The 26,676-nt window shown below is 45.9% G+C and overlaps 1 protein-coding gene across 10 annotated transcripts in view; it reads left to right on the forward strand.

Moving 5' to 3' along the window:
• The window catches only part of GMEB2 (glucocorticoid modulatory element binding protein 2), a 50,863-nt gene that overhangs the window by 13,002 nt on the left and 11,185 nt on the right, over positions 1-26,676 (forward strand). For 2 of the 10 annotated variants that reach the window (XM_025189347.3, XM_075900934.2), the window contains 5 exons: positions 3,301-3,494; positions 22,749-22,846; positions 23,764-23,786; positions 24,238-24,360; positions 26,157-26,260. In XM_025189347.3, coding sequence (XP_025045132.2) covers positions 3,364-3,494; positions 22,749-22,846; positions 23,764-23,786; positions 24,238-24,360; positions 26,157-26,260 — 479 coding nt within the window. In that variant the 5' untranslated portion in view covers positions 3,301-3,363. Of the gene's footprint in view, positions 1-3,300; positions 3,495-22,748; positions 22,847-23,703; positions 23,787-24,232; positions 24,361-26,156; positions 26,261-26,676 lie in introns of those variants that run through there. The other 8 variants (XM_075900937.2, XM_075900939.2, XM_075900936.2 and 5 more) reach the window with 7 other exon arrangements.

Raw genomic sequence — 26,676 nt, forward strand, 5'->3', positions numbered from 1 at the left:
GGGCAAAGAAGACAGGAAAAATAACCATTTACACAGCGTCTTTTATTGTATTCCAGTCTTACACCATTGCTTCCCTTGGCAAATAGTTTGTTTCTCCTCCATTCTATGTGTGTGGCTTTTTTAACATGCACATGCACACAATGGAGGAGAAACTATTTTCATTATTAGTAGTTGGGTTCCTGGCTCTGTGTTGCTACCTGGAGCATCTCCGAGCCATGCCTGGATCATCTTCAACTTTTTTTTTTAGAGTAGCCAGGGTTGTTGGTTTTTAAACCACTTTTAGTGTCAGTAAAGAGGATCCTGGGGGGGGTATCTCTTTGCCTTTAAGTTTCTAGTCTATGTAGCACTTTGAAGCCAACTCTTAATTGATAGGTTAGAAAGATTAGGGATGTTAACTATCAGGTATTTGTGTACACAAGAAACCAGGAAATGTTAGCGGTTACATGTTGGGGGGAGGCTGGAGCTGGTGCTTGCCTGCATCACTTCTCCCCCCGCCCCCTCCCCCCCCCCCCCCCCCGCTGCCTTTGATAGAGGCAGCAGCATGGCAGGGGGAGGCAGCTCCATGGGAGCCATTATGCTAGTTTGAAAGCTGCTTCCAGTGTATACAGGCTACTGCCTCCTCCCCCACCCCGTGCACTGCTGCCTTTGTCTCAGCTGGTGTTTGTGGAGAGTCAGCTTTTAAGGTAGCTCCCATCGAGCATCAGCTCCCTTCTGCCCCTCTTTCCCCCACCCCTGCTGCCTCTGTGGGAGGCGGGGGGAGGGAGGCAGCTCTGCAGAAGCTGGCATGCACGGAGGGCTTCCTGCATGTATCTGTGCCTGCCCTCCCCTCTCTCCTCTTACTTGTTGCCTCTTTATCAGAGGCAGCTAGGGGAGGGGCATGCTTGTAGTCAACAGGATTAACCAATACGTTCAGGCTTATCAGTTAATCATGTAATCGACTACATGTTGAAATCCCTAAGAAAGATGCTACCTGCACACGTGATAAGGAATCATTAAGATGTTTCTTGCATTGAGCTTTGAGGCACTTGGTACAGTCTACTGTCAGAGGCAGAATATTGAACTAGAATGGCCATTTGTTTGACCTGGGAAAGCAATTCCTATGTTGTGAAGTGCCAGGGATGCTGGCAAAGAGGATGGTGAGCTGATACACTGAAGACTTTGACTGCTGCCACTCAAAACAGTAAAGGTGTTCTTGCAATTTATAACAAAGATGCGGGAGATGACATGTATTAGCCTCTCTCCCCATTGTGAAACAGATTTTGGGGAAGGAAGGACTAACGAGGGAAAAGCCTCAGATTGCAAAATGCAGTCCTATTGTTATAAGGCAGAGATAGTAGCTTGCTGGTCAATAGTTCTTTAGTGTCAGGCAAAGCTAGCCAATTGAAGATATTCTTTGGTGAATAATTACATTAATAAATGCCAGTAACACAGGCAGACTCCACTTTGAATGTTTTTTCTCCAGTGTGCTATTTCATGGGGCCAAAATAATTCAGGGTCTGGCTTCTGTTGTTTCACTTTGTGAATGGAGGCAGTACAGGCAGTCCCCAGGTTATGTACAAGATAGGGACTGTAGGTTTGTTCTTAAGTTGAATCTGTATGTAAGTCGGAACTGGCATCCAGATTCAGCCGCTGCTGAAACTGACCAGCGGCTGACTACAGGAAGCCCGAGGCAGAGTTGCTCTGCCCCGGGCTTCCTGGAATCAGCCGCTGATCAGTTTCAACAGGCTGAATCTGGACGCCAGTTCTTACATACAGATTCAACTTAAGAACCCCAGGCGTCCCCAAGTCAGCTGCTGCTGAAACTGATCAGCGGCTGATTCCAGGAAGCCGGGGCAGAGCAACTCTGTCTCGGGCTTCCTGTAGTCAGCACTGGTCAGTTTCAGCAGCGGCTGACTTGGGGACACCTGGGGCAGAGCAGCTGGGGTGCTGCTGGGTTGCTCCAGTAGCGCCGCCCCTCGGCGCTACTGGACCAACCCAGCAGCACCCCAGCTGCTCTGCCCCAGGCGTCCTGATTCAGCCACTGCTGAAACTGACCAGAGGGTGCATACAGAAAAGTTCTTCATTAGTTCCCATAAAGAAGGACTAGAGGACACCAAAGGAAAGGAATGGGTAGCAGGCTTCAAACTAGTACAGGCAGTCCCCGACTTACGCGGAAAAAAGTGGCAGCCATGTAAATGCAAATGCCGCGGGGGATATTTAAATCCCCCGCGGATTTGCAATTCCGAAGTGTCTAATCTGCATCCCTTTTCCGGAAAAGGGGTGCAGTGTAGACACAGCCCAGGTGTCTAGACTAAAGGTCTAAAAAACTTGACCTAGGAGGGAAGACTGAAAGTATTGGGTTTGATTAGAGAAGAGAAGACTGAGTGGAGGAGACATGATAGCCGTTTCAAGTATCTAAAAGGGTGTTGCAAGAAGGAGAGAGAAAAATTGTTCTCCTTGATCTTTGATGATAGGACAAGAAGCAATGAGCTTAAATTGCAGAAGGGGTTTAGGTTGGACATTAGAAAACTGTCAGGGTGGTTAAGCACTAGAATAAGTTGCCTAGGGAGGTTGTAAAAGCAGCGAGGAGTCCTGTGGCACCTTATAGACCCGTGGTCACCAACCAGTAGATCGCGATCTACCGGTAGATCTCAGAGGCTCTAAGAGTAGCTCTTGAGCCCTCTCTGAACTGCGTGCCTGTGCAATACATTTACATTAGATTTCCTCATTTGAGGAGCAGCTACTCACCGAGCAACAGCACAGGTGAATAGCTGCGAGGAATGTTGGGAATTTTTTTTAAAGTAGCAGTATAAGGATTGGGGATGGTAAGTGATAGAGAGGAGGGGAATAGAAAGGGGTGGGGCTTCAAGGAAGGAGTGGGGCGGTAGATCTTAGCTTGGTCTGTCATTTAAAAAGTGATCTTGGGTGTAAAAAGGTTGGAGATCACTGTTATAGACTAACCAAAGTGTTGTAGCATAAGCTTATGCTCCAACACTTCGGTTAGTCTATAAGGTGCCACAGGACTCCTCGCCGCTTTGCAGATTCAGACTAACACGGCTACCCCTCTGATACTAGGGAGGTTGTAGAATCTCCATCACTGGAGATATTTAAGAACAGGTTAAACAGACATCTATCAAGGATGATATAGATGATCGTACTGTGAGGGCAGGGGACTGGACTTGATGGCCTCTCAAGGTCCCTTCCACTTCTAGTGTTCTACAATTCTGTGGTTCTTATTTTTCTAGCCAGTTTTACTACTGGGAATCTTCTCATCTATCACATTTTTGCTCTCTTTTTTTTTTTTTTTTTTTTTAAACACAGGAAACCAGTTCCCGGAGGGACTTCTCCACATAGCTGGTGATTGCTGTGCTCTTTTGCCTAACCATGGCGACCCCAGATGTGAGCGTTCACATGGAGGAGGTGGTCGTGGTAACGACACCTGACAATGTGGTTGATGGCAGTGGTGTGGAAGAAGTGAAAACTGTACTAGTGACCACAAACTTGTCTCAACATGGGTAAGAAATGATTTCATCATACGCAGTAGAAATGACACGGAGGTTTGGGCTTTAACATTCAGCCAAAGCAGACTTCAAATACCAGTGAATTATGGGATTCAGAGTAGAAGTGAGTGTCAGTCCCTTATTATCCTGCCTGAGCTGTGGCTGTTTAACTTGTATCCTTGACAAGGGAGAACCAAGATTTTCTTGGACACCATGCTAACCAAGTGAAGTTAAATTAGTAGTCCCTGTGTCCCCTTCCTGATAGTCTGTGGCCAAGTAGACATAACCAGGAAAATGTGGTTTACTAATTGCTGTTAAACTTTGGAGTAGCCAAGCTAGGTTAAAACTAGTCTTTAACTGAGGATCTTGTCTACACTGTAATTTCAGTTACTCTATAGACCCTGACACTATAGGTCCTCTGCCTGGGACTGAAGCCATTGTGCTTCAGTTTTACCTTGATTCAGTTTTGCCTTCTCTCTTTGCTTTGCCCCCCCCCTCGCTTCCCCCAGGCACAGGGCTCTGGTTCAGGCTTTGGTCCCTCGCTGGGGTCATGTAGTAATTTTTGTTGTCAGAAGGGGGTTGTGGTCCAGTGAAGTTTGAGAATCCATGGTCTATTCAAGTGTTTCTCAACCTTTTTCTCAACCCTAAGTACCCCTTTTTCAAAAGGAAAAAAATTGTAAGTACCCCCAGTGCCTACAGTTTTCAGACACAATTTTTTTCTACCATTGCAGCACATTTGTTTAAACAACTTAATTGTAGCCTGGCGGGCAATTACATTTTTGGATGTAAAAAGAACAAAAATAATCAAGCGCCGTAAAACTTAAAACAAAAATTCGGTTTTCTCCAAATTTCAGTTGTGTTGACATACCCCCCCCCCCCAGACTTCTCTCAAGTACCCCAAGGGTACTCGTCCCACTGGTTGAGAAACACTGGTCTATTCGATGCTGAAGTCCTTTATGTATCAGTGCTTCAGCTACAGTGTAGGTAGACCATACTAGGATAACTGAGTTAGCTTCTGAGAGTCTGATCCTGCTTAAAGAGTATTACAAGCAGGAGGGAGAAAAATTATTCTCCTTGACCTCTGAGGACAGGACAAGAAGCAATGGGCTTAAATTGCAGCAAGGGAGGTTTAGGTTGGACATTAGGAAAAACTTCCTGTCAGGTTGGTGAAGCACTGGAATAAATTGCTTAGGGATGTTGTGGAATCTTCCTCATTGAAGATTTTTAAGAACAGGTTAGACCAGTGGTCCCCAACCTTTAGAGGCTGCCGGGTGCCAGGGGGCGTGGCCGTTCGCCTGCCGGGCGCCAGAGGGCGGGGACACATGCACGCCCGGGGGCGCCCCCCACATAGCCGCGTGCTCGGGAGCGGGGGCCCCCCCGCAAGCGCCGCGCTCCGGGGCCGGCGCTCCTCCCAAGCGCCGCACGCCCGGGGCCGCCCCCCCCCCCCCCCCTGCAAACGCCGCGCTCCCGGGGCCGGTGCTCCTCCCAAGCGCCGCGCGCTGGGGGCCGGCGCCCCCTCCAAATGCCACGCGCCCGGGGCCAGGCCAGCCCCAAGCACTTGGCGGGTGCACACAAATGGCCCCGCAGGTGCCATGGCACCCGCGGGCACCGTGTTGGGGACCACTGGGTTAGACAAACACTGTCAGGGATGGTCTAGATCAGCAATGGACAACCTAGGCTACCGAGTGGATTGCATGAGTGGCCATCCCTCCTTCATCTCAGTGGGCTGCAAGACTATTGTAACCAAGTCAGTCTCCTGGGTTAGGGTAGTTTTGCTAACTGTGCTTGGCTACCTAAAATTTCTGGGGTGTGCCAATTGAATTGTAGCAGCTCTTTGATTAGATGCAGAGGGAGCGCATGGCTCTTACAGTCAATACTGTGTGCAATCCGAACGTACTTCACTTCATGTGCCCTTGCTTTACATGGGTGTCACTTTAGTAATACAGGTAGGAAAAGAATGACATGGACAGAAACCAGTGGAATCTGGCAACCCTGAGCATGGGCAACAATAAAACAAGATGTCTTGCGGGCCACACGTAGAACCCCAATGGGGCCGCAGGTTGCCCCCCACAGGTCTAGCTTGTGCTTGGTCTTGTCACGAGTGCAGGAGATTGGACTTGGAGACCTCTCAAGGGCCCTTCTAGTTCTACGATTCCTTGCATATTCCAAATTTACATTGATTTCATTTATACTTGAGTTAACTGGCAATATAGTCCCCATGCCAGCTCATTCCTAAACTCAAACACAGATCTCAGTGTCCTATTGGTTTGTGGGTATTTTAGTAGTGGGATCCACTATTTTTTGGAGTGAATGGAAGCCTTCTAAACTAACCTATTTGAGGGTCTTAAAATACAAATCTGTTCTACAAAATGACTTTGGAAAAAGGATACCATGAGAGTCCATATGTATTGTTTCTCAAAGAGTACCATTCAAATAGGTAGTTTATAAATAAAAAGATGCTGATCCTAATTTTCATCCCTACAAACAATGTGCTCCCTGAGATGTCCGTAACCCTGCTATGGAATGCTACAGCTGTAACAATTTAAACTTATTGCTAATTCTATATAATACTCAAGCTAGAATAGAATCCACAGCTCACTCTATTTTAGCTCTGTTGGTTCACAAGAGTTGAAAAGCAGTACAGGAGGCCCCCGACTTGCAATGCGATTGGTTCTGGAGGAAGTGTCGCAAGTCAGGGGCATTGTAACTCGAATCCGCATTTACGATAAGTGCCGTGCGCCATCATAAATGCGGGCCGAGGACATAAGTCGGAGGTTTCCAGCCCCTTCCGCACTTAAAAAAAGTTTGTAAGTGCAGGGGGTCGGAACTCGGGCAGTCGCAAGTCAGGGGCCTCCATTACAAATTTGTGTGGTCTCATCTGACATCTCCTGGATGCCTGTGTATTTCCTGTTAGCAAAGTAGTTTTCTCCCAACTTAATAGATAGTAATGGGGAGGAGCAGACCAGTTCTTTCCCCTTTGCCTTGAGTGTAGTTTCCTGCCATTTCTGCCCGCATTTGCCTCCATAGCCTGCCCGTTGGAGAAGCAATCAGATGTGAAACTGGGAAGCTGCCGTGTAAAATAGGTGCCAGATAGCTTTTGTGTTTAATATGTGTGTTACCAGGTGCCCTTTTAAATCCAGTTGAAGCAACATAATGTGCTTTCGATGCTCTGATCACGGAAATGTTGACTGTTTTCTTTCTCCCCAAGCAGTGCTGGAAGCACCTGTATCTTATTTTTGTAGTAATTATTCATGTGTCCTTTTGTGTATTTAATAAACAGGAGTTGGATAATTCCATAGAGAGGGGGAAGATATTTTTATTGTCATGCTCATAAGAGGCATTTGTTTTTCTGGGTAGCAGCGTGGGTGTGATTAGGAGATCCTTTGTTCTTTTATGAGACGTCCAAAACCTGTCCCTCTCTCTCACTCCATCCTTCCCACCTGGGGCTTTAGCATGTGGACCTGCTTTCAAAAGGAATCACATCTTGGAGCTTGTGTAGTGAAACTCATAGGTGATGATTGTTATCAGACAGAATGTGTGCCTCTGAGCTGGTCTGCAGCCTCAGGAGTAGACAGGAGAATGATCCTTTCTGGAGATTCTTTTTAGTTTCACTGAACTACATTGCGGGGACTTCTCTAGAGATTCATAGTTTGTTTGGCTTCCTCTCCTTTCAGTCTCATTTTTCAGTGCTTTCTGGCACAAGAGAATGGCTGAGGATCCATAATTTGTATCTTACTTCCTTGTATTGGTCCCAGCGTACCCTGTGAAATAGACTTTGAATTTAGCTTTAATCCCTTGAAAAATTTAAACAGAGTCCAGATTAATGGCCCTATTGAGATAATATTCTGGATAATGCTTTTTTTAATGCTATTGTGGCCTTATTTTTACTAAAAAAACCCAAACCTGCAGTTAAAGCATAAGAACGTATTGGATGGATGACTGTTTAATAAAACAAGTGGTAAATGCAGAGGTGGCTCAGGGTTACTGCAAGAAACTAATATTGCAGGTATCTGCAGTCTAAGAAATGGTCAGTCTATATCATGGTCCCCTGACTGCTGTGTTTCTGATCATAATTTCTTCTGCATTTTTTTTTCCATGGGCAGGGGGATGAGGTTGCTTTCATGGTTCCAGTGCTAAATAAAAGCAATTGGAAAAAAAATGAGCAAGTTGTCTCATGGGCACTTAGTTTCTTCTTTTTCCTTCTCCGGTTTATGGCTCCGTCTGGGAAGAAACTTGAGTGATCCTGTCTGACGAAATGTGAATGGCAGCTGTCTTCCCAGCTTTGTCATGGCAACCTGCTAATGTAAATACTTGTTTGGTGGTGGGACACACTGTTGTAGCCATCAAGTGCTCTTTCATCCCTTCTACCTTTGTCTGCTGAGGTGCACGACTTTTACATCTGCACAGGAGAAACACATGGGGCTCGTCTACACTGGCCCCTTTTCCGAAAGGGGCATGTTAATTTCACAGGTCGTAATAGGGAAATCCGCGGGGGATTTAAATATCCCCCGCGGCATTTAAATAAAAATGTCCGCCGCTTTTTTCCGGCTTTTAGAAAAGCCGGAAAAGAGCGTCTACACTGGCCCCGATCCTCTGGAAAAAAAGCCCTTTTCCGGAGGATCTTATTCCTACTTCAAAGTAGACGCTCTTTTCCAGCTTTTCTAAAAGCTGGAAAAAAGCGGCGGACATTTTTATTTAAATGCCGCGGGGGATATTTAAATCCCCCGCGGATTTCCCTATTACGACCTGTGAAATTAACATGCCCCTTCCGGAAAAGGGGCCAATGTAGACGTAGCCATGCAGAGGGAAGAAAGGTGTGGCAGAGAAGAGAAGTACAATTGGTATATTCCATTTCAAGTGCCTTTTTTCTCCCAGTTAAACCTCTGCAGGAAAAATATCATTTTATAGGAGCCTCAACAGTGTTGTGAGTTACTATCTCAGACTGTTGAAGGTTATTAGAATTTGAGATTTAAGATGCAGCTGGATTAGTTTTCCCTTCCAAAAGTCAGCACTAAAAGTAATAGAAGATGCAGAACCAGACTATTCTCAGACTCTTCTCTCACGTACACTGGCTTTGTTCCTGATTTACACCTCTGAGTGAGATTTGAATCAGGCTGAAGGTATATTGGTGTTGTGGATGTAAAGAAGTGGACCCGTCTCTCTCTTTTTGCATCTGCGACAAGGCAGGTCCAACTAAAATGGCATTTTGGCTGTTCTCCCAGATAAATTTTACAGATGGCTGGGAAGGAATCCTGTAGTAGCACATTGGTGAATTATTGAAATACAATTCTTCTTTTCTTCCATTGTGTTACACATAGGGATGTAAGTGACTAGTCAACTAGTGACTCGACTAGTTGCTTCTCCCCCCTCCCCCCCGCTGCCTCTATCAGAGAGGCAGCAAGGGGGGAAACAGGAGCTGGTGCCGGGAGGAACTGGCTTAAAAGATGGTTCCCTCAGCACCGTCTTTATGTGGGGAGGCAGGGGTGCAGCAGGGAACTGGTGGCACTTCTGCCTTTGAAATGTAGTGAGAGCGGGGTTCTTGCTGCATTTCAAAAGTAGAAGTGCCGCAGGAACCATGGGGCAAGCAGGGGACTCAAGCAGTCCCCCGCTGGCCCCGTGCTCCCTGTTTTTTAAATGTACTAGAGCCCTGCGGGCCTTGTGCTTGAGTCCCTCACTGGCTCTATGTTCCCCAAGGCTCTTCTGCCTTTGAAATGTAGCAAGAGCCCTTATCGACTAATAGACTAGTCAATACGTTTAGATTAATCAACTAATCAAATAGTTAATGGAATTTGCAACATCCCTCGTTAGACTATCACTCCTCGAATAGTCTTCTCTGTGGCTGTGTCTACACTGGCATGAATTTCCGGAAATGATTAAAACGGAATACTATTCCGTTTTCAGTTTTTCCGGAAAAGGAGCGTCTACATTGGCAGGCTGCTTTTCCGGAAAAGCCCTTTTTCCGGAAAAGCGTCTGTGGCCAATGTAGACGCATTTTTCCGGAAAATAGCCCCGATTGCCATTTTCGCGATCGGGGCTTTTTTCCAGAAAAGACTACTGGGCTGTCTACACTGGCCCTTTTCCGGAACAGCGTTCCAGAATAAGGACTTATGCCCGAGCGGGAGCAGAATAGTTTTTCCGGAATAGCTGCTGATTTTGTACAGTAGATCATTGTTGCTTTTCCGGAAATTCAAGGGCCAGTGTAGACAGCTCACAGCTTATTCCAGAAAAGCGGCTGATTTTCCGGAATAAGTGGCCCAGTGTAGACACAGCCCGTATGTGTCAGCTTAGCATTTGCAGTTCCAACTTGGCAAGTTTGCAGGCTTGCAATATGCTTAGCAAGACTTTAGAAAAGCACAGCACTTCCTTGCAAGTAAAATATATAGGTGGGTGGGGCTCAGAGCATCACTTGATTTTAATACAGCCCTTCATGCTGAGCATGAATATGACAGTGCAACAGAGACAGAATATGCATGTTCTGCAGGAAGAATGGCAAAGCAAAGTGACCTGTTCATGTATATGTTATAAAAGGTGAGAGACTATATACCAGGCAGGTGAGTCCCTTCGAGAAAACCATTTACACTTTGATAATGAAGGGGAAATGAGGCACATAAATGATTCGGGCCAGTGAATTGTTGATGTAGGTTGTCAGGCTGACTGGGTGAATAAAATTTTTGGTGGGAAGGATGAGCTGTGCACTGTTTATAAATGGTCAAGCCATTTTCTTACAATATGAGAGACCTGCTTTCATTCCTCCCTCTACCTGATGTGAAGAAGAGATGTGAACCTGGATCTCCCACATTATAGGAGAGTGGCCTATCCACCAAGATATAGGATATTCTGATGTGGCTCTCTCCTCTTGAAGCTATTCCACGGAGTATAAAGTATTAACAGTAGGGCCAGGGAAAGCCTGAGAATGACTTTATTGCTTGATGGTTAGGGCACTCACCTGGGAGTGAATTCATATCAACTTAATGACATGACCAGGATCATGTCCCAAGAGTTGCTATACTGGATCAGACAATGGTCCATCTTGTCCAGTATTTCATCTCTGACAGTAGCCCATAGCAGACCTTCAGAAGGAGAGTACAGAACAGGGCAATTGTGGAGCAATTCACCCCTGTCTTCCACTCCTGCTTAGGGGTGCTTTGAGCACCAGGTTGCATTCCTGATCATTTAGGTTAATAGCCACAGATGGACCCATCTTCCACAAACTTATCCAGCTGTTTTGAAGCCAGTTATACTTTTGGACAACACAGCATCCTATGTCAGAGAGTTCCAGAGGTTAGTTGTGCACTGTGAAAAAGTATTTCCTCTTTTCTGTATTAAACATGCTCCAAATATGGATCCCTGAGGACCCCACTGTTCACCTGTCTCCATTCCTACCCATGGTGCCTTATCGTTCCATCAGTCCTTGAGAGGATTTTCTCTTACCCTATGGCTACTTAGTTTGCTTAAGAGCCTTTTAAAGGATTTCTGAAAATCCAGGTACATTATATTGACTGTCGTACCCATAGCCACATGCTTGTTGATTCCCTCAGGGTATGTCTACACTAAAGAGTTAGTTCGAACTAACTTAGTTCGAATTAGTTAATTTGAACTAAGCTAATTCGAACTAACGCGTCTAGAACTAAAAACTAGTTCGAATTAGCGTTTTGCTAATTCGAATTAGCATGTCCACATTGAGTGGACCCTGAACAGGGCTTAAGGATGGCCGGAAGCAGTGCCGGCAGAGCATCAGAGGAGGACTTAGAGCGTGGAGATGCTGTCTCAGGCTAGCCGAGGGCTGCGCTTAAAGGGACCCGACCCCCACCCCGGACAGACAGTTCTCAGGGGTGCCCCGCTTGCAAAGCAGTCCTGGCTTGGAGTGCCCGGAATGCCCACACTGGGCACATCACAGCACTCGGCCATCAGCCCGGCTGCACTTGCCGCAGGCTGCCATCTGGGGACAGGGGACAATTGGGGGGCTACAGGAGAGCTTCCACCCGCAGAGCCAGCCCAGTCCTCCCCATCGGGGGCTCGTGCCCCATTCCTCCCTCACCTCCTTCCACTTACCCTTCCCTAGCCCCCCTTCCTGATGTACAAAATAAAGATAACGTTTCTTCCAACATTGACTCTGTCTTTATTGAACAAAACTGGGGGAGACTGGGAAAAGGAGGTGGGAGAGGGGAAGAGAAAGGCTGGAAGAGGGGAGGGCAACTACAATGATCAGGGGTTGGGAACAGGTCCCAGATGAAGAGAGGCTAAAGAGACTGGGACTGTTCAGCTTAGAAAAGAGGAGATGGAGCGGGGACAGGATAGAGGTCTCTAAAAGCAGGGGTTGGGTGGAGAGGGTGCATTCAGAAAAGTTCTTCCTGAGTTCCCATAAAGAAGGACTAGAGGACACCAAAGGAAAGGAATGGGTAGCAGGCTTCAAACTAGTAAGAGAAAGTTGTTGTTCTTCACAAAGCAAATAGTTAACCTATGGAACTCCTTGCTGCAGGAGGCTGTGAAGGCTACAACTAGAACAGAGTTCAAAGGGAAGTGAGATCAAGTCATGGAGGTTGGGTCCATGGAGTAGTCTTAGCCAGGGGGTAGGAGTGGTGTCCCTGCCCAAAGTTAGTGGAAGGCTGGAGAGGGATGGCACGAGACAAATGGCTTGGTCACTGTCTTCGGTCCATCCCCTCCAGGGTCCCTAGGGTTGGCCGCTGTCGGCAGACAGGCTACTGGGCTAGATGGACCTTTGGTCTGACCCAGTACGGCCATTGTAAGCTCAGGGCTCAGGGTCGGGGGTCTCACTGGACCCCCTTGATTTTCATGCACATCTGCTCCTGGGTGGCCAGGCTGGCAGCTCTCCTGCCCTAGCCGGCCACTTTCCTGTGCCTAGTGCGGAGATCGTGGACGAAGTCCACGATGTCTGCACTAGCCCAGGAAGGTGCCCGCCTCTTGCGGTCCCGGGGAAGCTCCTGGGAGCCGCCAGCCTGGTCCCGGGAAGAGGGGGTGAGCTGGGGGACATCGGGTGGGTGGCTCTGTGCCGTGTCAGGTGCAGGGTCTGCTGGCTGGGTGCTGGCAGGCTTGCACCTGGCACAGGCACCGTAGCCAGCCCGGGCCCCTTTAAGGGGTCCGGGGCCGGGAGGGGGGGCAATAGAGTTTCCCTGGTGTTGGCCAGAGTGGCCACAAGGGAAACCTGGGGAGGGCTAGCCTCCCACTAGTTCGAATTAAGGGGCTACACACCCCTTAATTCGAACTAGTAAGTTCGAACTAGGCTTAATCCTCGTAAAATGAGGTTTTCCTAGTTCGAACTAAGCGCTCCGCTAGTTCGATTTAAATTCGAACTAACATTGTAGTGTAGACATACCCTTGTAGTGTAGACATACCCTCAGAGACTTCTGATAGATTGGTGAAGCATGATTTCCCTTTACAGAAGTTGTGTTGACTCTTCGGCCCCAGTAAATCACGTTTTTTTGTGTGCCTGATAATTCTGTTCTTTATTGTACTTTCTGCCAATTTGCCAGCATTGAAGTTAGGTTTACCAGCCTGTAATTTCCAGGATCCCCTCTGGTGTCCTTTTACAAAAATCAGCATTACGTTAGCCACCTTCTAGTCATCTGGTACAGGAGCTGATTTCTGTCTTAGGCAGGCCCGCTGACAGTGGGGACAAAGTGGGGAGTTGCCCTGGGCCCCTTTTAATTGACACCAGAGCACCTTTGTGCATGGCCATGAGAGCTTTTTTTGGGGGGTAGAGCGGTGCATGCTGTGGTCCAGGTGGGGCTGAGAGCTGGCAGGATGAGAGTCAGTGGGTTTGGAGGCCAGGGAGTCAGCTGGGGCAACAGAGCTGGCAGCACTGAAGGGTGGCAGGCTGGGGAATCAGTGGCAGGGGACTTCCCGGGTCTGGCAAATTCCCTCATTTGGGACTGGTCAGTTCCCAAGGGTGCCGGAGCTGTGAGATCTATCCTGTATTTGGCAGGTTGCTTCTCAGATTTCTTCTTGGCTTATCTTTATTATATTTTTAGAATTCAGTAAGCCAGGGTCTGTACCTCTTCCTATCTTCATTAGAATCTGAATCCCAAATTTTAAAGGGTGCATTTTGCATCTAGTGGCCTCCCATTACTCTTTTGTGTTTAGTGAGTAGCATTATTTTGGTCTTGCTGGTGTCTTTTTTTTTAATTTAGGGTATTCATTAGTGTGAGCCTGTCTTCTGGTGTTTTTAAGTAGTCTCCATGCTTCTTTCAGGGGTTTTACTCTTGTGACTGCACTTTTTAATTTCTGCTTAGCTAGTGTCCTCATTTTTGTGTAGTTCTCTACTCCACTGACTATTTAATTATTTCTACACAGTGGAACCTGCGTATCAGAGTAGCCTATCTCATCCTCTCCCATACTGTTACTTGTCCAAAGCAGTAACTCTGGAATCCTAGGAGAGTGTTCACCTACCTCATGATTCTGAAATGCTTCCCACACAAGATCTCCCATCTCCACATTACAGCTGCCCCTGCTCTGTTGTGAACAAGATACTTGTCTTGTGGCTGGAAGGAGAGCAATTTCTCGACTGTAGATCTGACCTACAGTCATTTAGGGCATGTCTACACTAGGAAATTATTTCAAAATAACTAAATTTGAAATAGCCTGTCTTGGTACTTGGTCCTGCCATGACAGCAGGGGCCTGGACTCAATGACCTCTCAAGGTCCCTTCCAGCTCTATGAGAAGGTGTATCACTACGGGGAAGCCTTGAAATTAGTCTGAGACAGGCTTCGTTATTGTGGACACAGTACCTTGACTTAGAGGCCCAGGAAGCACCGGAGAGTAATTATTTTGAATTACTCTGGGGAGTAGTTATTCCAAAATAGCAGTAGGGCATCCACACTACTGCTATTTCAAAATAACTTTTTTGAAATGGAGTATTAAGCATTAATCCCTAAGAAAAGCAGGAGTACAGATTTTGCAATAACTAGCCCGTTATTTCGAAATAATGGGCTTGGCATTGTGGCTATTATTATTATTATTATTACCCCCGTTATTTTGAAATAGCCCCCTAATGTAAACCAGGGCTTACTGAGAAATTAGAAGGGAAAAACTGGTAGCTCCTGAACTCGTCTTTCCTGGGTAGCCTAGCCCTGTTTTATGTAAGCAGCCTATTAATCACTGAGTCAGTCGGTCACTTTGATCCTCTCCCTCTTTATCAGAACAGGCCAGATTTTAGATTTACATCCTCCATAAACTTTTGCTTCAGACACCCAGTTTATACAGAGTGAAACTGCTGATGTGTCCAGAAAGTTAACTGTCATTTCCTCTTCCTCACCCCAGAACTTTAGAAAGAAGTGGAGAGAATGTGCTGTAGTAATTAGACTGGGCCTCTTTGCCAGAAAACCCAAATGCACACCTTTCAAATCCAGTAGAGATGGCCGTGCAGACTGATATCCAGAGCTCATATAAGTTTGTAGATGCTGCCAGCATGCCCTTGCTTCCTTGCATGGGAATCTACTGTGCAAGATTAACATATATAAAATCAGTGTTATGTGCTGGCTAAGATTGCAGTGGCATCCCAGGAGTGTAAAGAAGAAATATTTACACTTTACGGTAGCCTAAATATATTTCCCATTGGTGTGTATTTTTAAAAGTTCTTCTATTTAAATAGTCTATTTTGCATGTACACAGAGATGAAGCTGATGCAAGCCAGGGACTATCAGGGAGGATAGGGAAGTCATGCAGAATCAGTTGTCTGTATCTCCTTCCCTTAGTAAGCACTGAAAGTTGGGGAGGGATATTAATACAAGGCAGGAAGTAGAACACTTTGATATATTGTCTTTAATTAGCTGTCTGCCTGTGGCTGTAGTAGCTTGTCCTTGTACTGTATGTATGTAACTTGTAGGAGGCCAGGCAGCCTGTGCTCTGGGGAACTCAGGGATGCTATAATGTGCTGATCTGTATTCATGGGTTGGTTGGCTTGTTAACAGATCTTTAATCAAACATTTTCAGTGGCAGAATAGAAACCAGGAAGAAATTAGACCTTGTCTATACTACAGAGTGTTGTGGCCAAAAGTGATGTTGACACTCAAAAATTGCTATAATAAAAATCAGTATGCCACATTTGCACTTGCTCCCACTATTTGCAAGGGGCTTACACAAGTGAGGTACTGTCATCGGCAGGGCAGTGTGTGAGATTCACAATGGGTATCCATCCTGCAGGCCAGCTCAACCACTTGTGTCACGAGGTGTTGTGGGAAGATGGAGCAGATCATGGAGCATCGTGGGACTTTGCTCAGTGTGCCATGATGCATTGCTTTCTTACCCAGCATGCAATGGGATTCCAGCTTTCTTTGGTGGCATGTTTTCAACAGCCCTTGCCATGATGCACAGCAAACATCTTTGTGAGAAATGCGGTAAAATAGAAAGTGGGAATTGGTAACATAGTGGATAGCTTTTCAGAAATGGCTTTCCCTAACCATGGAGGGGCAATAGATGGCACACATTCCAATTTTGGCACCACAATACCCTGCAACAGAGTACATCAATAGGAAGGGGTATTTCTCCATGAAGTTAAAGGTGCTTTAGGATCACCCTGGGTGTTTTACTGACATTAAACTAGGGTGGTCTGGGGAGGTGCATGATGCACACCTCTTCCGTAACATTTGCCTGTATATATGAAGGGACTTTCTTTTTGGGCCAGAAGGCTACAGTGAGGATGTTGAAAGGCCCATTGTGATCCTGGGAAATCCAGTGTAACTGTTACAGCTATGGCTCATGAAACCTTAGATGGGAAACTTGGACAGTGGTGCAGAGTGACTCAACGACAGACTGAGCAGATGCCAAATGACCATGGAATGTGCCTGACAGATTAAAGTTGTGCTGGTGATGTCTTTATGGCAGGTTAGAGGATAATGTTCCCACGTCCTGTGTGTTGTATGTTGCATACTCTATGCAGCTTAGGTTGAAAGGTTAGCTCAGGAGTATTGTGGCAGACCGTTTGACTGCTGATTTTGAGCAGGCAGAGAGTGGGGCTATCAGAGGCGGCAATTCCAACCAGGGAGGCTTTGAGGCAACACTTTGAAAATGAGAGCTAGTAATGTATATGTCTGATTGGTGCCACAGTATTACATCACATGTAGTTTTCTTCGGAAGCAATGATGACGTTTGGGGCCTTACATTCCAGTAAGTAAATCATTGTGCTACCTGGCTACGTCTAGACTGGCATGATTTTCTGCAAATGCTTTTAACGGAAAAGTTTTTCCGTTAAAAGCATTTGCGGAAAAGAGCGTCTAGATTGGCACAGACGCTTTTCCGCAAAAGCACTTTTTGCGGAAAAGCGTCCGTGCCAATCTAGATGCGATTTTGCGCAAGAAAGCCCCGATCACCATTTTTGCCATCAGGGCTTTTTTGTGCAAAACAGTTTTCAGCTGTCTACTCTGGCCCTTTTGTGCAAAAGCATTTCCGGAAAAGGGCATTTGCCCGAACGTGAACGTCAAAGCATTTGCGCAAGAAGCACTGATTTTGGACAGTAGAACGTCAGTGCTTTTGCACATAATCAAGCGGCCAGTGCAGACAGCTGGCAAGCTTTTCCGCATGCTTTTGCGGAAAAACTTGCCAGTCTAGATGCAGCCCATGTGTATGTACTAATAGTGCCTATTATCTCAATTTGTAGGAGACAAATATGAGTTACTGTTCAACACTTTGCTTTTATTGCACAAGAAAGAACACGTGCACACATGCATGTGTGCACACCCACGGACACTTGCTGGGAAAGGAGGTGCCGGGGAGGGGCAGACTTTCAGAACTCTGTGTGTGCCAATCTGTTATTTCTAAAGTTGCCCGAGGGGCTGGAGAGAAGGGGAAACTGAGGGCTCCCAGAAAGCGTAAAGGACTGTACGGGCAGCGTCTGATCAGACCAACAGCTCTGCAGTGATCCCGGAGAGTAAGCACATAGTGCATTTACCCGCCATGGTCGCTTTGGAAGATGCGATGAGACTTCTCCACACCGAGCCCATAGGAAATGGAATTTCAAAAATTCTCAGAGCTTTTAACAAGGAGGGGTGCATGGTTGTTTACTTGGCTGCAGAGCAGTGGCGTTCAAATTGGTGATCAGAATGGTCAGATTGGACATTTTGGAACACCTAACGGCTAAGCAGAGTGATAAAGTCAAGAGTGGTGTCTACTCTGAATTTTGTTGATACATTTTGCACAGAAAACCATGTGTGTCTCGTGTGTACATAACACATGTGCATACATTCACTGCTTTGTTAACAAAAGCTGCATTTTGTCTACAAAATTCCTTAGTGTAGACAAGGCCTGTATATCCTGTAGTGAGAATTAAATGTGTGCCTCCATGAGAAAACTGAAACCTCTAGTGCTACATAAGCAAACTGAAACCTAGAATGGGTTCTGACTTCTATCATTGCAGTAAGTACAGGTATTTCAGGTACAGAGAGCAAGGTGTTAGCTGCAGTTAGCCGCTCCTATTTTGATTTCTGCTCTAAGTGACTGAGAGGAGTGAGGAAGAGAAGAAATGACATTTGAGATACTGTGTAGGTCTGGAGATTTATCCCCAGAAACTGATGTGCATTGTAAGGTAAATTCTGCATATCACCCGTGTGAATACTGTGTTCTAAAACCATAACTGTCAGGTTTGTTTTAGGCCGTTTTTTCTTTAAGTAGAATGTATGAGGGTTCCCTTTTCAGTATGCACATGCACATGCACTTCCTCATTCTCTATCCAGACCTGTCTTCACCATGTTTAACAATCATGCAATCCATAGTTTGACTCACTTGTGTGCCAGGACACGGCAAGAGGAGGGGTAGCCCCACTAGTGAGATCCAGAGGGAACACTTCAGTTAGAAGCCTCCTCCTGCAGCAGCAAGGTGGGATTTCTACCAGGGTGCTGACCCCAGTTCCTCCTTGGAGGTGGCATGTTCTATAACAGCCTTTGGTTAGTGAATAATGGATGAGATACCTCCCTCTTATTGTTGGAGTGGAGGAGGAGCTTCCTATTTTGTTTTGTTTTTGTTCCTCTAAAGCCTGTTGGTTATTGGAAGCCTTAGTACTCCTACCTCAGGCCTCCATTTTCTGGAGCCGCCCACCCTACAAGTTTAGCATCTGTTGCTGCAGCTGCTGCTGCTGCTGCTGCATAATCCATTCCCCAGCAGCAGCCGTGTGACACTGACATGGCCCTTGACAGTTGTATGGCAAGATTCTCAAAACAAGCAGGGAAATTGGTCAGGGCTTTATTTATTTCACTCTGAAGTTTTCCCAAAGTTACTGAGCAGCAGAGGCACGAGAGCTGTTTAGGTCCCGATTAGGGAAGCAGCATTTCCTTGGCTTGCGTTTGAGTCACATTAGCAGAATTGTTCTTGAAACCGTAAGATCCAGAAACTTAATTTAAAACAATTATGGCAGAAATTCATGCTTTGATCTTTCTGTGCTCACTGGATGAATGGATTCAAGCCCTCCCTTCATCTATCAACATGGACAGGCTCAGACTCCAGTTTAGAGTCTGTGGAGACTTATTCTTCCCTTGAGATGAAACATTAGGCACTTGATAGAATGTATTTTTTCTCATTCATCAGGTGGCAGAACTAGTTACAGCCCAGTTTAAAACATGCTTAAGCAAAGTTTTCCATAATGTGTTAGAAATCCTGTATAATTTATTTTTTCCCTTCTCCCTTTCAATATGAACTGGTAGCTTTTAACATTGAGCAAGTTCACGGGGGTACAGTGACATGCCAAATGTCTGTATATTGATTCTCAGTGATCTGCTACTTTAGGTGCTGATCACACTGGATCCTTTTGACATGCCACCCCATGCTGCTGCCACATTTTTCCAAAGTCATTAAGACTGACTCCAATTCAGAAATAAAGGTTCTAGAATCCTGCCTCCAGGCAAAGTCTGTTAATTTTTCCTCCTTGTTTTGCCTAACCCATATTGGTTGGGGAGGGAGGGGAGCTTTATTGAAATACTGTACTCTTTTTCCAGCCCTCTTGGGTCTTATTCCAAAGAAATTAGATCTGGAAAAATGAGACTTGTTGGGTCATCTGGTCCATCCCCTCGCCACCTGAGGATTGTTGGCCAATTGCTTCCTTTAGGAATCTTTTAAAAGCCTGTCAGTGACTGGCAAGCATCTGTATTTGATTTCCATTGTGCTGGTAGAGGGATATAGCCAACTTCCTCTGAGCCCATTAAGAAATTGCAGTACAGGGGTCATGCATGTGTTGTTTTACAGGATTGGAGTTAGCAGCACCAGGCTAAAATTTTGTAATTAAGTGAAGAAAAGTTAACTTAGGTTTTTCTAATGAACCCTAAAAAGATCTGCATTTTTAGGGGTTACAGGGACATCTTTCGCTTACAGCAATATTTATTACATGAGACCTTTGAAGCAGGGCTTGCTCCAGATGTAAGAAATTTCTTCGACCATGGGACTCTGTTCCGGGCACAAGGATTGTTAGGAAGAGATGGGATCCACCTAACCAAGAGAGGAAGGAGCATCTTCGCGGGCAGGCTTGCAAACCTAGTGAGGAGGGCTTTAAACTAGGTTTGTCGGGGGACGGTGACCAAAACCCTGAGGGGAGAGGGAAAGTCGGATACTGGGGAGAAATGCAGAGGCACAGGCAACAAAGGGAGGACCCCTGATTCGAATGGAGAATATAGGGCGATCAACTGGTTATCTGAGGTGTTTGTACACTAATGCGAGAAGCCTGGGCAACAAACAGGAAGAAGTGGAGGCCCTGGCCCAGTCCAAGAAATATGATTTAATTGGGATAACAGAGACTTGGTGGGATGACTCGTATGACTGGAGCGCTGTCATGGAAGGGTATAGACTGTTCAGGAAGGACAGGCAGGGGAGAAAAGGAGGAGGAGTTGCACGATGTAAGAGAGCACTATGATTGCTCTGAACTCCAGTATAAAGAGGGATAAAAACCTGTTGAGCGTCTATGGTTTAAGTTTAAAGGAGCAAACAGCAGCAGAGATGTTGTGATTGGTGTCTGCTACAGGCCTCCGAATCAGGTGGATGAGGTAGAGGAGGCTTTCTTCGGACAACTGAGAGAAGCTTCCAAATCGCAGGCCCTGGTTCTCGTAGGAGACTTTAATCACCCTGACATCTGTTGGGAAACCAATACAGCAGTACACAGGCAATCCAGGAAGTTTTTGGAGAATGTTAGGGATAACTTCTTGGTACAAGTGCTGAAGGATCCAAGTAGGGGCCGTGTGCAGCTTGACCTTCTACTCACAAACAGGGAGGAACTAATAGGGGAAGTAGAGGTGGGTGACAACCTGGGAAGCAGTGATCATGAGATGGTAGATTTCAGGATCCTGACCAAAGGAAGAAAAGAGAGTAGTAAAATACACACTTTGGACTTCAAAAAAGCAGATTTTGACTCCCTCAGAGATCTGATGGGCAGAATCCTCTGGGATGCTAACATGAAGGGGAAAGGAGTCCAGGACAGCTGGCAGTATTTTAAAGAAGCCTTATTGAAGGCATAGAAAGAAACCATCCCGATGCGTAGCAAGAGAGGCAAACATGGTAGGAGACTGGATTGGCTTACAGGGGAAATCCTTGGTGAACTTAAGCACAAAAAGGAAGCTTACAAAAAGTGGAAACTTGGACAAATGACCAGGGAGGAGTTTAAATGTATAGCTCGAGAATGCCGGGGTGTTATCAGGAAGGCGAAAGCGCAAATGGAATTGCGACTGGCTAAGGATGTGAAGGATAACAAGAAAGGTTTCTACAGGCATGTTAACAAGAAAAAGGTGATCAGAGAGGGTGTGGGACCCATACTGGATGAAGGAGGTAACCTAGTGACAGATGATATGGGGAAAGCTGAAGTACTCAATGCTTTCTTTGCCTCTGTATTCATGCACAAAGTGGGCACCCGGACTAATGCGCTAAGTAACGCAAGATGGGATGAAGATGGACAGCCCTTGGTGGGTAAAAAACAGGTTAGCAACTATTTAGAAAAGGAATCCATTTTGAGGCACTTGGAAGAGAGGAAAGTGATTAGGAATAGTCAGCATGGATTCACAAAGGGCAAGTCATGCCTGACCAATCTGATTAGCTTCTATGATGAGGTAACTGGCTCTGTGGATGTGGGAAAGTCAGTGGATGTGATATACTTTGACTTTAGCAAGGCTTTTGATACTGTCTCCCACAATATTCTTGCCAACAAGTTAAGGGAATGTGGATTGGATAAATGAACAGTAAGATGGATAGAAAGATGGCTAGAAGGCCGGGCCCAGCAGGTAGTGATCAATGGCTCGATGTCAGGATGGCGGTCGGTTTCTAGCGGAGTGCCCCAAGGTCTGGTTCTAGGACCGGTTTTGTTCAATATCTTTATTAATGACCTGGATGAGGCGATGGATTGCACCCTCAGCAAGTCTGCGGATGACACTAAGCTAGGGGGAGAGGTAGTTACGCTTGAGGGCAGAGATAGTGTCCAGAGTGACTTAGACAAATTGGAGGATTGGGCCACAAGAAATCTGATGAGGTTCAACAAGGACAAGTGCGGAGTCCTGCACTTGGGACGGAAGAATCCCAAGCATTGTTACAGGCTGGGGACCAACCAGCTAAGTAGTAGTTCTGCAGAAAAGGACCTGGGGGTTACAGTGGATGAGAAGCTGGATATGAGTCAACAGTGTGCCCTTGTAGCCAAGAAGGCTAATGGCATATTAGGTTGCATTAAGAGGAGCATTGCCAGAAGATCCAGAGATGTCATTATTCCCCTTTATTTGGCTCTGGTGAGGCCACATCTGGAGTACTGTGTCCAGTTCTGGGCCCCTCACTACAAAAAAGGATGTGGACGCATTGGAGAGGATCCAGCGGACAGCAACCAAAATGATTAGGGGGCTGGAGCATATGACCTATGAGGAGAGGCTGAGGGAGTTGGGTCTATTTAGTCTGCAGAAGAGAAGAGGGAGGGGGGATTTGATAGCAGCCTTCAACTTCCTGAAGGGGGGTTCCAAAGAGGATGGAGAGAGGCTGTTCTCAGTAGTGACAGATGGCAGAACAAGGAACAATGGGCTCAAGTTGTGGTGGGAGAGGTCCAGGTTGGATAGTAGGAAAAACTATTTCACTAGGAGGGTGGTGAAGCACTGGAATGGGTTCCCTAGGGGAGTAGTGGAGTCTCCATCCCTAGAGGTGTTTAAGTCTCGGCTTGACAAAGCCCTGGCTGGGTTGATTTAGTTGGGATTGGTCCTGCCTAGAGCAGGGGGCTGGACTTGACCTTCTGAGGTCTCTTCCAGCTCTGATTCTATGCAATGGGAATGAGACCTCTAAATTGCTTAATTTTTCATCTCCAACTCTTTTACCAGTGGCGACCTAAATGAAGACACCCTTGAGACAGAAAATGCAGCAGCTGCTGCCGCTGCTGCCTTCACGGCTTCCACACATCTGAAAGAAGCTGTCTTAGGTAGGTTCGGTGTACTGCATTGGCCTTTATTGCAACCTTTCTCATACCAACTTTGCAGCCTCGGCAGTCCTGCTCCTTGGGGGTTTGAGTGCTGCAGATCTGCCTGGCTCAGCTGTCTGGGAGTACACCCTACTGCCAGCGAGAGTCCAAGAGCCTCCTTCCAGAGCAGGCAGGCTGTTTCACACATTTCCTGCAGGCATCACTGTAGCTGTCATTTACTCAAGGAAACAGAACAGTCGAGTCACAATTCTGCCTCTTAACTACATGTGACAAGGAGGAGTGGGTGTATGTTTTGTAGCACTCTGCTGCCCTCTTTTGCTTTAAAGTGGGATTGCTTGAGTTTATTCCCCATTAAATCTGCAACGATGGCTTTTTCTACACTGCCCCCTCTAGTGCAAAAATATGCAAATGAGGCAAAGCGTGGAATATCGCCATGCCTCATTTGCATCATTAATGAGACTCTGTTTTTGCGCAAGTGGGGTTTTTTGCTAAAAAAAAAAAGAGCCTCATTAATGATGCAAATGAGGCACTATGATATTCCACGCTTTGCCTCATTTGCATATTTTTTGTGCAAGAGTGGGGAGTATAGATATACCTGATGTGTTTTGGCCGTAGTTCAGCCATGGGATCAGATTTTCTATTTACAAGTAAAGGGACCATGGTACACAGAGTGCATGCCTGTGACTGAATTCATGCCTCAAAATTGTAACTCTCTCTGCCAATTGGGATGCAGTGTCATTAATCAGTTTAGTTCGGAAAGTCTCTCTGGGGTTTGCCATCCCCTTCATTATTTAGATTAAGTTTAATGAACTTATTCTAGTAATAAAAATAGTGACTCCCTGATCCCTGTAATAAAGCATTGATGCTCAGGCTTGGACACTGATGCTCTTGGGATGTTCCTGTGCTTCTTGTTGCAGTGGCTTCACTCCAGTGCAGGCAGGTAGGAGATACTCATCGACTGGGCTTGCAAGGGTTTAATTTTGCAGAAGACAGGGTTACCTGCTTATAAGCCCTCCTTTGGGCACTGTGGAATACCCACCTACCTTTAAAATAGACAGTTACACCTTAATAATGTGTGTGGCTATATCATCTGTCTCCAATTTTTCTTCATTCACATAAAGAATCAAATGTTCAGTCACAGACACTGACTTTTATGGGCCTTCAAAAATAGGCATGCACTCATTTTGCCTGAGATCAGCTGGTTGCTTGGTATTGAAGGCTGGCTAAAAATTTGTCTGAAAAGTCTAATTTTCCTGCGTGGCTTCTCTTTTTGTACCCTGGCTTCTCTTTTTACCACTCTGTCCCAAAATGCCTTTAACCTTTGATGATAATCAGTAGTTGTAACTTATTTTCTTTTTGACCCTGCCCCTCGTTCCCTGTGAGAAGTGAAGATGGCTGAAGAGGAGGACAGCTTGGAAGCTGAGATTGTTTACCCTATCACCTGCGGAGATAGTAAAGCCAACCTGATATGGAGAAAGTTCGTATGCCCTGGCATTAATGTGAAATGTGTCCAGGTGAGGCTACAGAGTCCTCTGAAAGTCCATAAGGAAGGACCACACCTGTGTGTGTTTAGGTTGACCTCCTTGCCCAGAAAGGAGATTAAACACCACAGAAGCTAATGAAATCCAACATTCCAGTTACCATTGCTATGAATCTGTCTGGTGCATGCTACCTGTTTGCTGAACACCACTCGTATGCGGGTTCTAGTTGTGTGAGGAAGCAGGGCTCTGTTAGAATTGTGTTGTGATCTTCTTTCTCCTTGAAAGAAGGAAGACACTATTTTGAGTACCATTTGTTGTCCATTATGTGTCTTAGTGCTTCAGAGGAAAACTGAGCAGCTCTGTCTGGCACTTCAACTTCAGTCTGGCTCTGCCTTTGAGCAGTTTTCTAAAATGTAGACACTCCCTTTATCATTATTAGTTTAAGGGAAATTGATACAGTGATGCAAACCTTCTTAGTAATGATGGCATTGACCTGTTTCCACTCTTTTCACTAAGGTGACTGGAGGGTGAAAAAACTCTTCATGAGTGGTAGAGTAGGGGGCACTTTTAATTCCCAGAACACGTTTCATGGTAACACAGGCATCAAGGGTAAACAATAATCTGTTCCTTAAGTAATGTGTGCTTTCAGGCCATGCTGCCAGAGGGTATTTGACGAGATGGCTTTCTCCCCCTCCTCTTGGAAAGATGGATCTTTCCATGTCTCTTTCTCTTTCTCTCGAAGGCAAACAGTAGAGACTGGCACAGATCAGTTGTGCCTGCTACCACCAGATACTAGCTTCTTCATTGTACTTGACTCTGGTTCCTGTTATAAGGAAATGTTCGTGTCATACAGCAGTTGGGAATATCAGATGTACTTGTTAGCATAGGAGGGAATGAAATGGGACCTAGGGGTAGCAAATCCATATTTTTCGAATTCCCCATAGAAGCTTTATTAAAGGACAACTGTAGAGCTTAGAAGATGGATAATGGGGTACAAAATCCTATGTCACCCATTCAAACCACCTGTAATGAGGGGAAAATGTCGGGTTCGCATGGCTATTCAATAGGAAATAAGCTGGTTGTCTGTCTAGTTTCCAGTGGGACAAATGTCCACATCATACAAGTGACTGCTGCAGTTGCCATTAATTATCCTTGTTGATGAACTCTGCAGAGGCCAAAGAATGAGTGGCCAAGAGGCTGGATCTTTGCAACTCTTCTGGTCAAGTCATAGTTGGAGCACTTGGAGGGGTTGACCACAGGGCAACGTGCTGCTCAGAAAACTGGATACCAACTGGTGGTTGGGAACAATTTGTTTATCTCACTAATCTGCTTGATAGTGAGAGCAGATGAGAGCTAAATAAAACAGTGGTGGTATGGAGCAGCACACTATAATGCTAGGTATATTTTGCACAAATCACATTAAAAGGGTCTTGTATGACCTTCCTGTCTGATGCTTTGTGGTACATACAGCGCTAGAAGAATTTGTAACCAATTTCTGCTAAAGTTCAGGCTCTTTGCTTCTCTTACGATCTATTTTAGTGTAAACACAATATCCTAGTGAGTGATTTTCACTAGAGAGGGACCTAACCCACAAGTCCAATCACACTTCTCCAAAATTTGGAGGGTTTCAGATCAGGAGTTTTGGTAGGAGCCCAGCTTTGGTTTTAACAATACTGTTAAAACTTCGTCATCAGGGTTGTTCCACTCTGTCACTGGGTAGAGTGCTAGATATAGTGTATGCATCCTGGCATAACCTATGCCTGTCCTTACGTGGAACCAGTCTGCATTTCCTGCTGCATTATACCATGTTGTATTTCTCCCCTTTGCAGTACGATGACCATTTAATTAGTCCCAAAGAGTTTGTCCACTTGGCTGGCAAGTCAACCTTGAAGGACTGGAAACGAGCAATCCGGATGAATGGGATCATGCTCAGGTTAGTGCCTTTGTTTGCTTGTATGTGTCATGGATGGCCTTGGTTTCTTCTTTCTGGAAGAATCCAGGAGGATATTCTATATGCTCTGATACAGCTGTTGAGCAACTGAGTATGTGCCCTGAATACAGTGAAAATTTGTCCCAATACCTGTCCATCCATCTAGTGATCCGTTTTCTATAAGCGTTTTCTTTGTTGCAGGTAGGCAGAGGTGGTTAAGAAATTAGGGACTGTCACTTACCTGTTATAGTCTCAGGGCCACCATGTGATCTGCAGCTGCTTCTAGGGTAGTGCATGGCAGTTGTTTAACAACCACACGACAATAGCACTTAACAGTTTTAGAACAGGAAGTGAAGAAAATACACTATCCAGTTGGAAATTGTCACGTGGTTCGATTTATTTTAGCTCCTAGGGAAATC

This window comes from Pelodiscus sinensis, chromosome 17 (assembly GCF_052426305.1).
Source record: "Pelodiscus sinensis isolate ZL-2025 chromosome 17, ASM5242630v1, whole genome shotgun sequence".
NCBI classification, from domain to species: Eukaryota; Metazoa; Chordata; order Testudines; family Trionychidae; genus Pelodiscus; species Pelodiscus sinensis.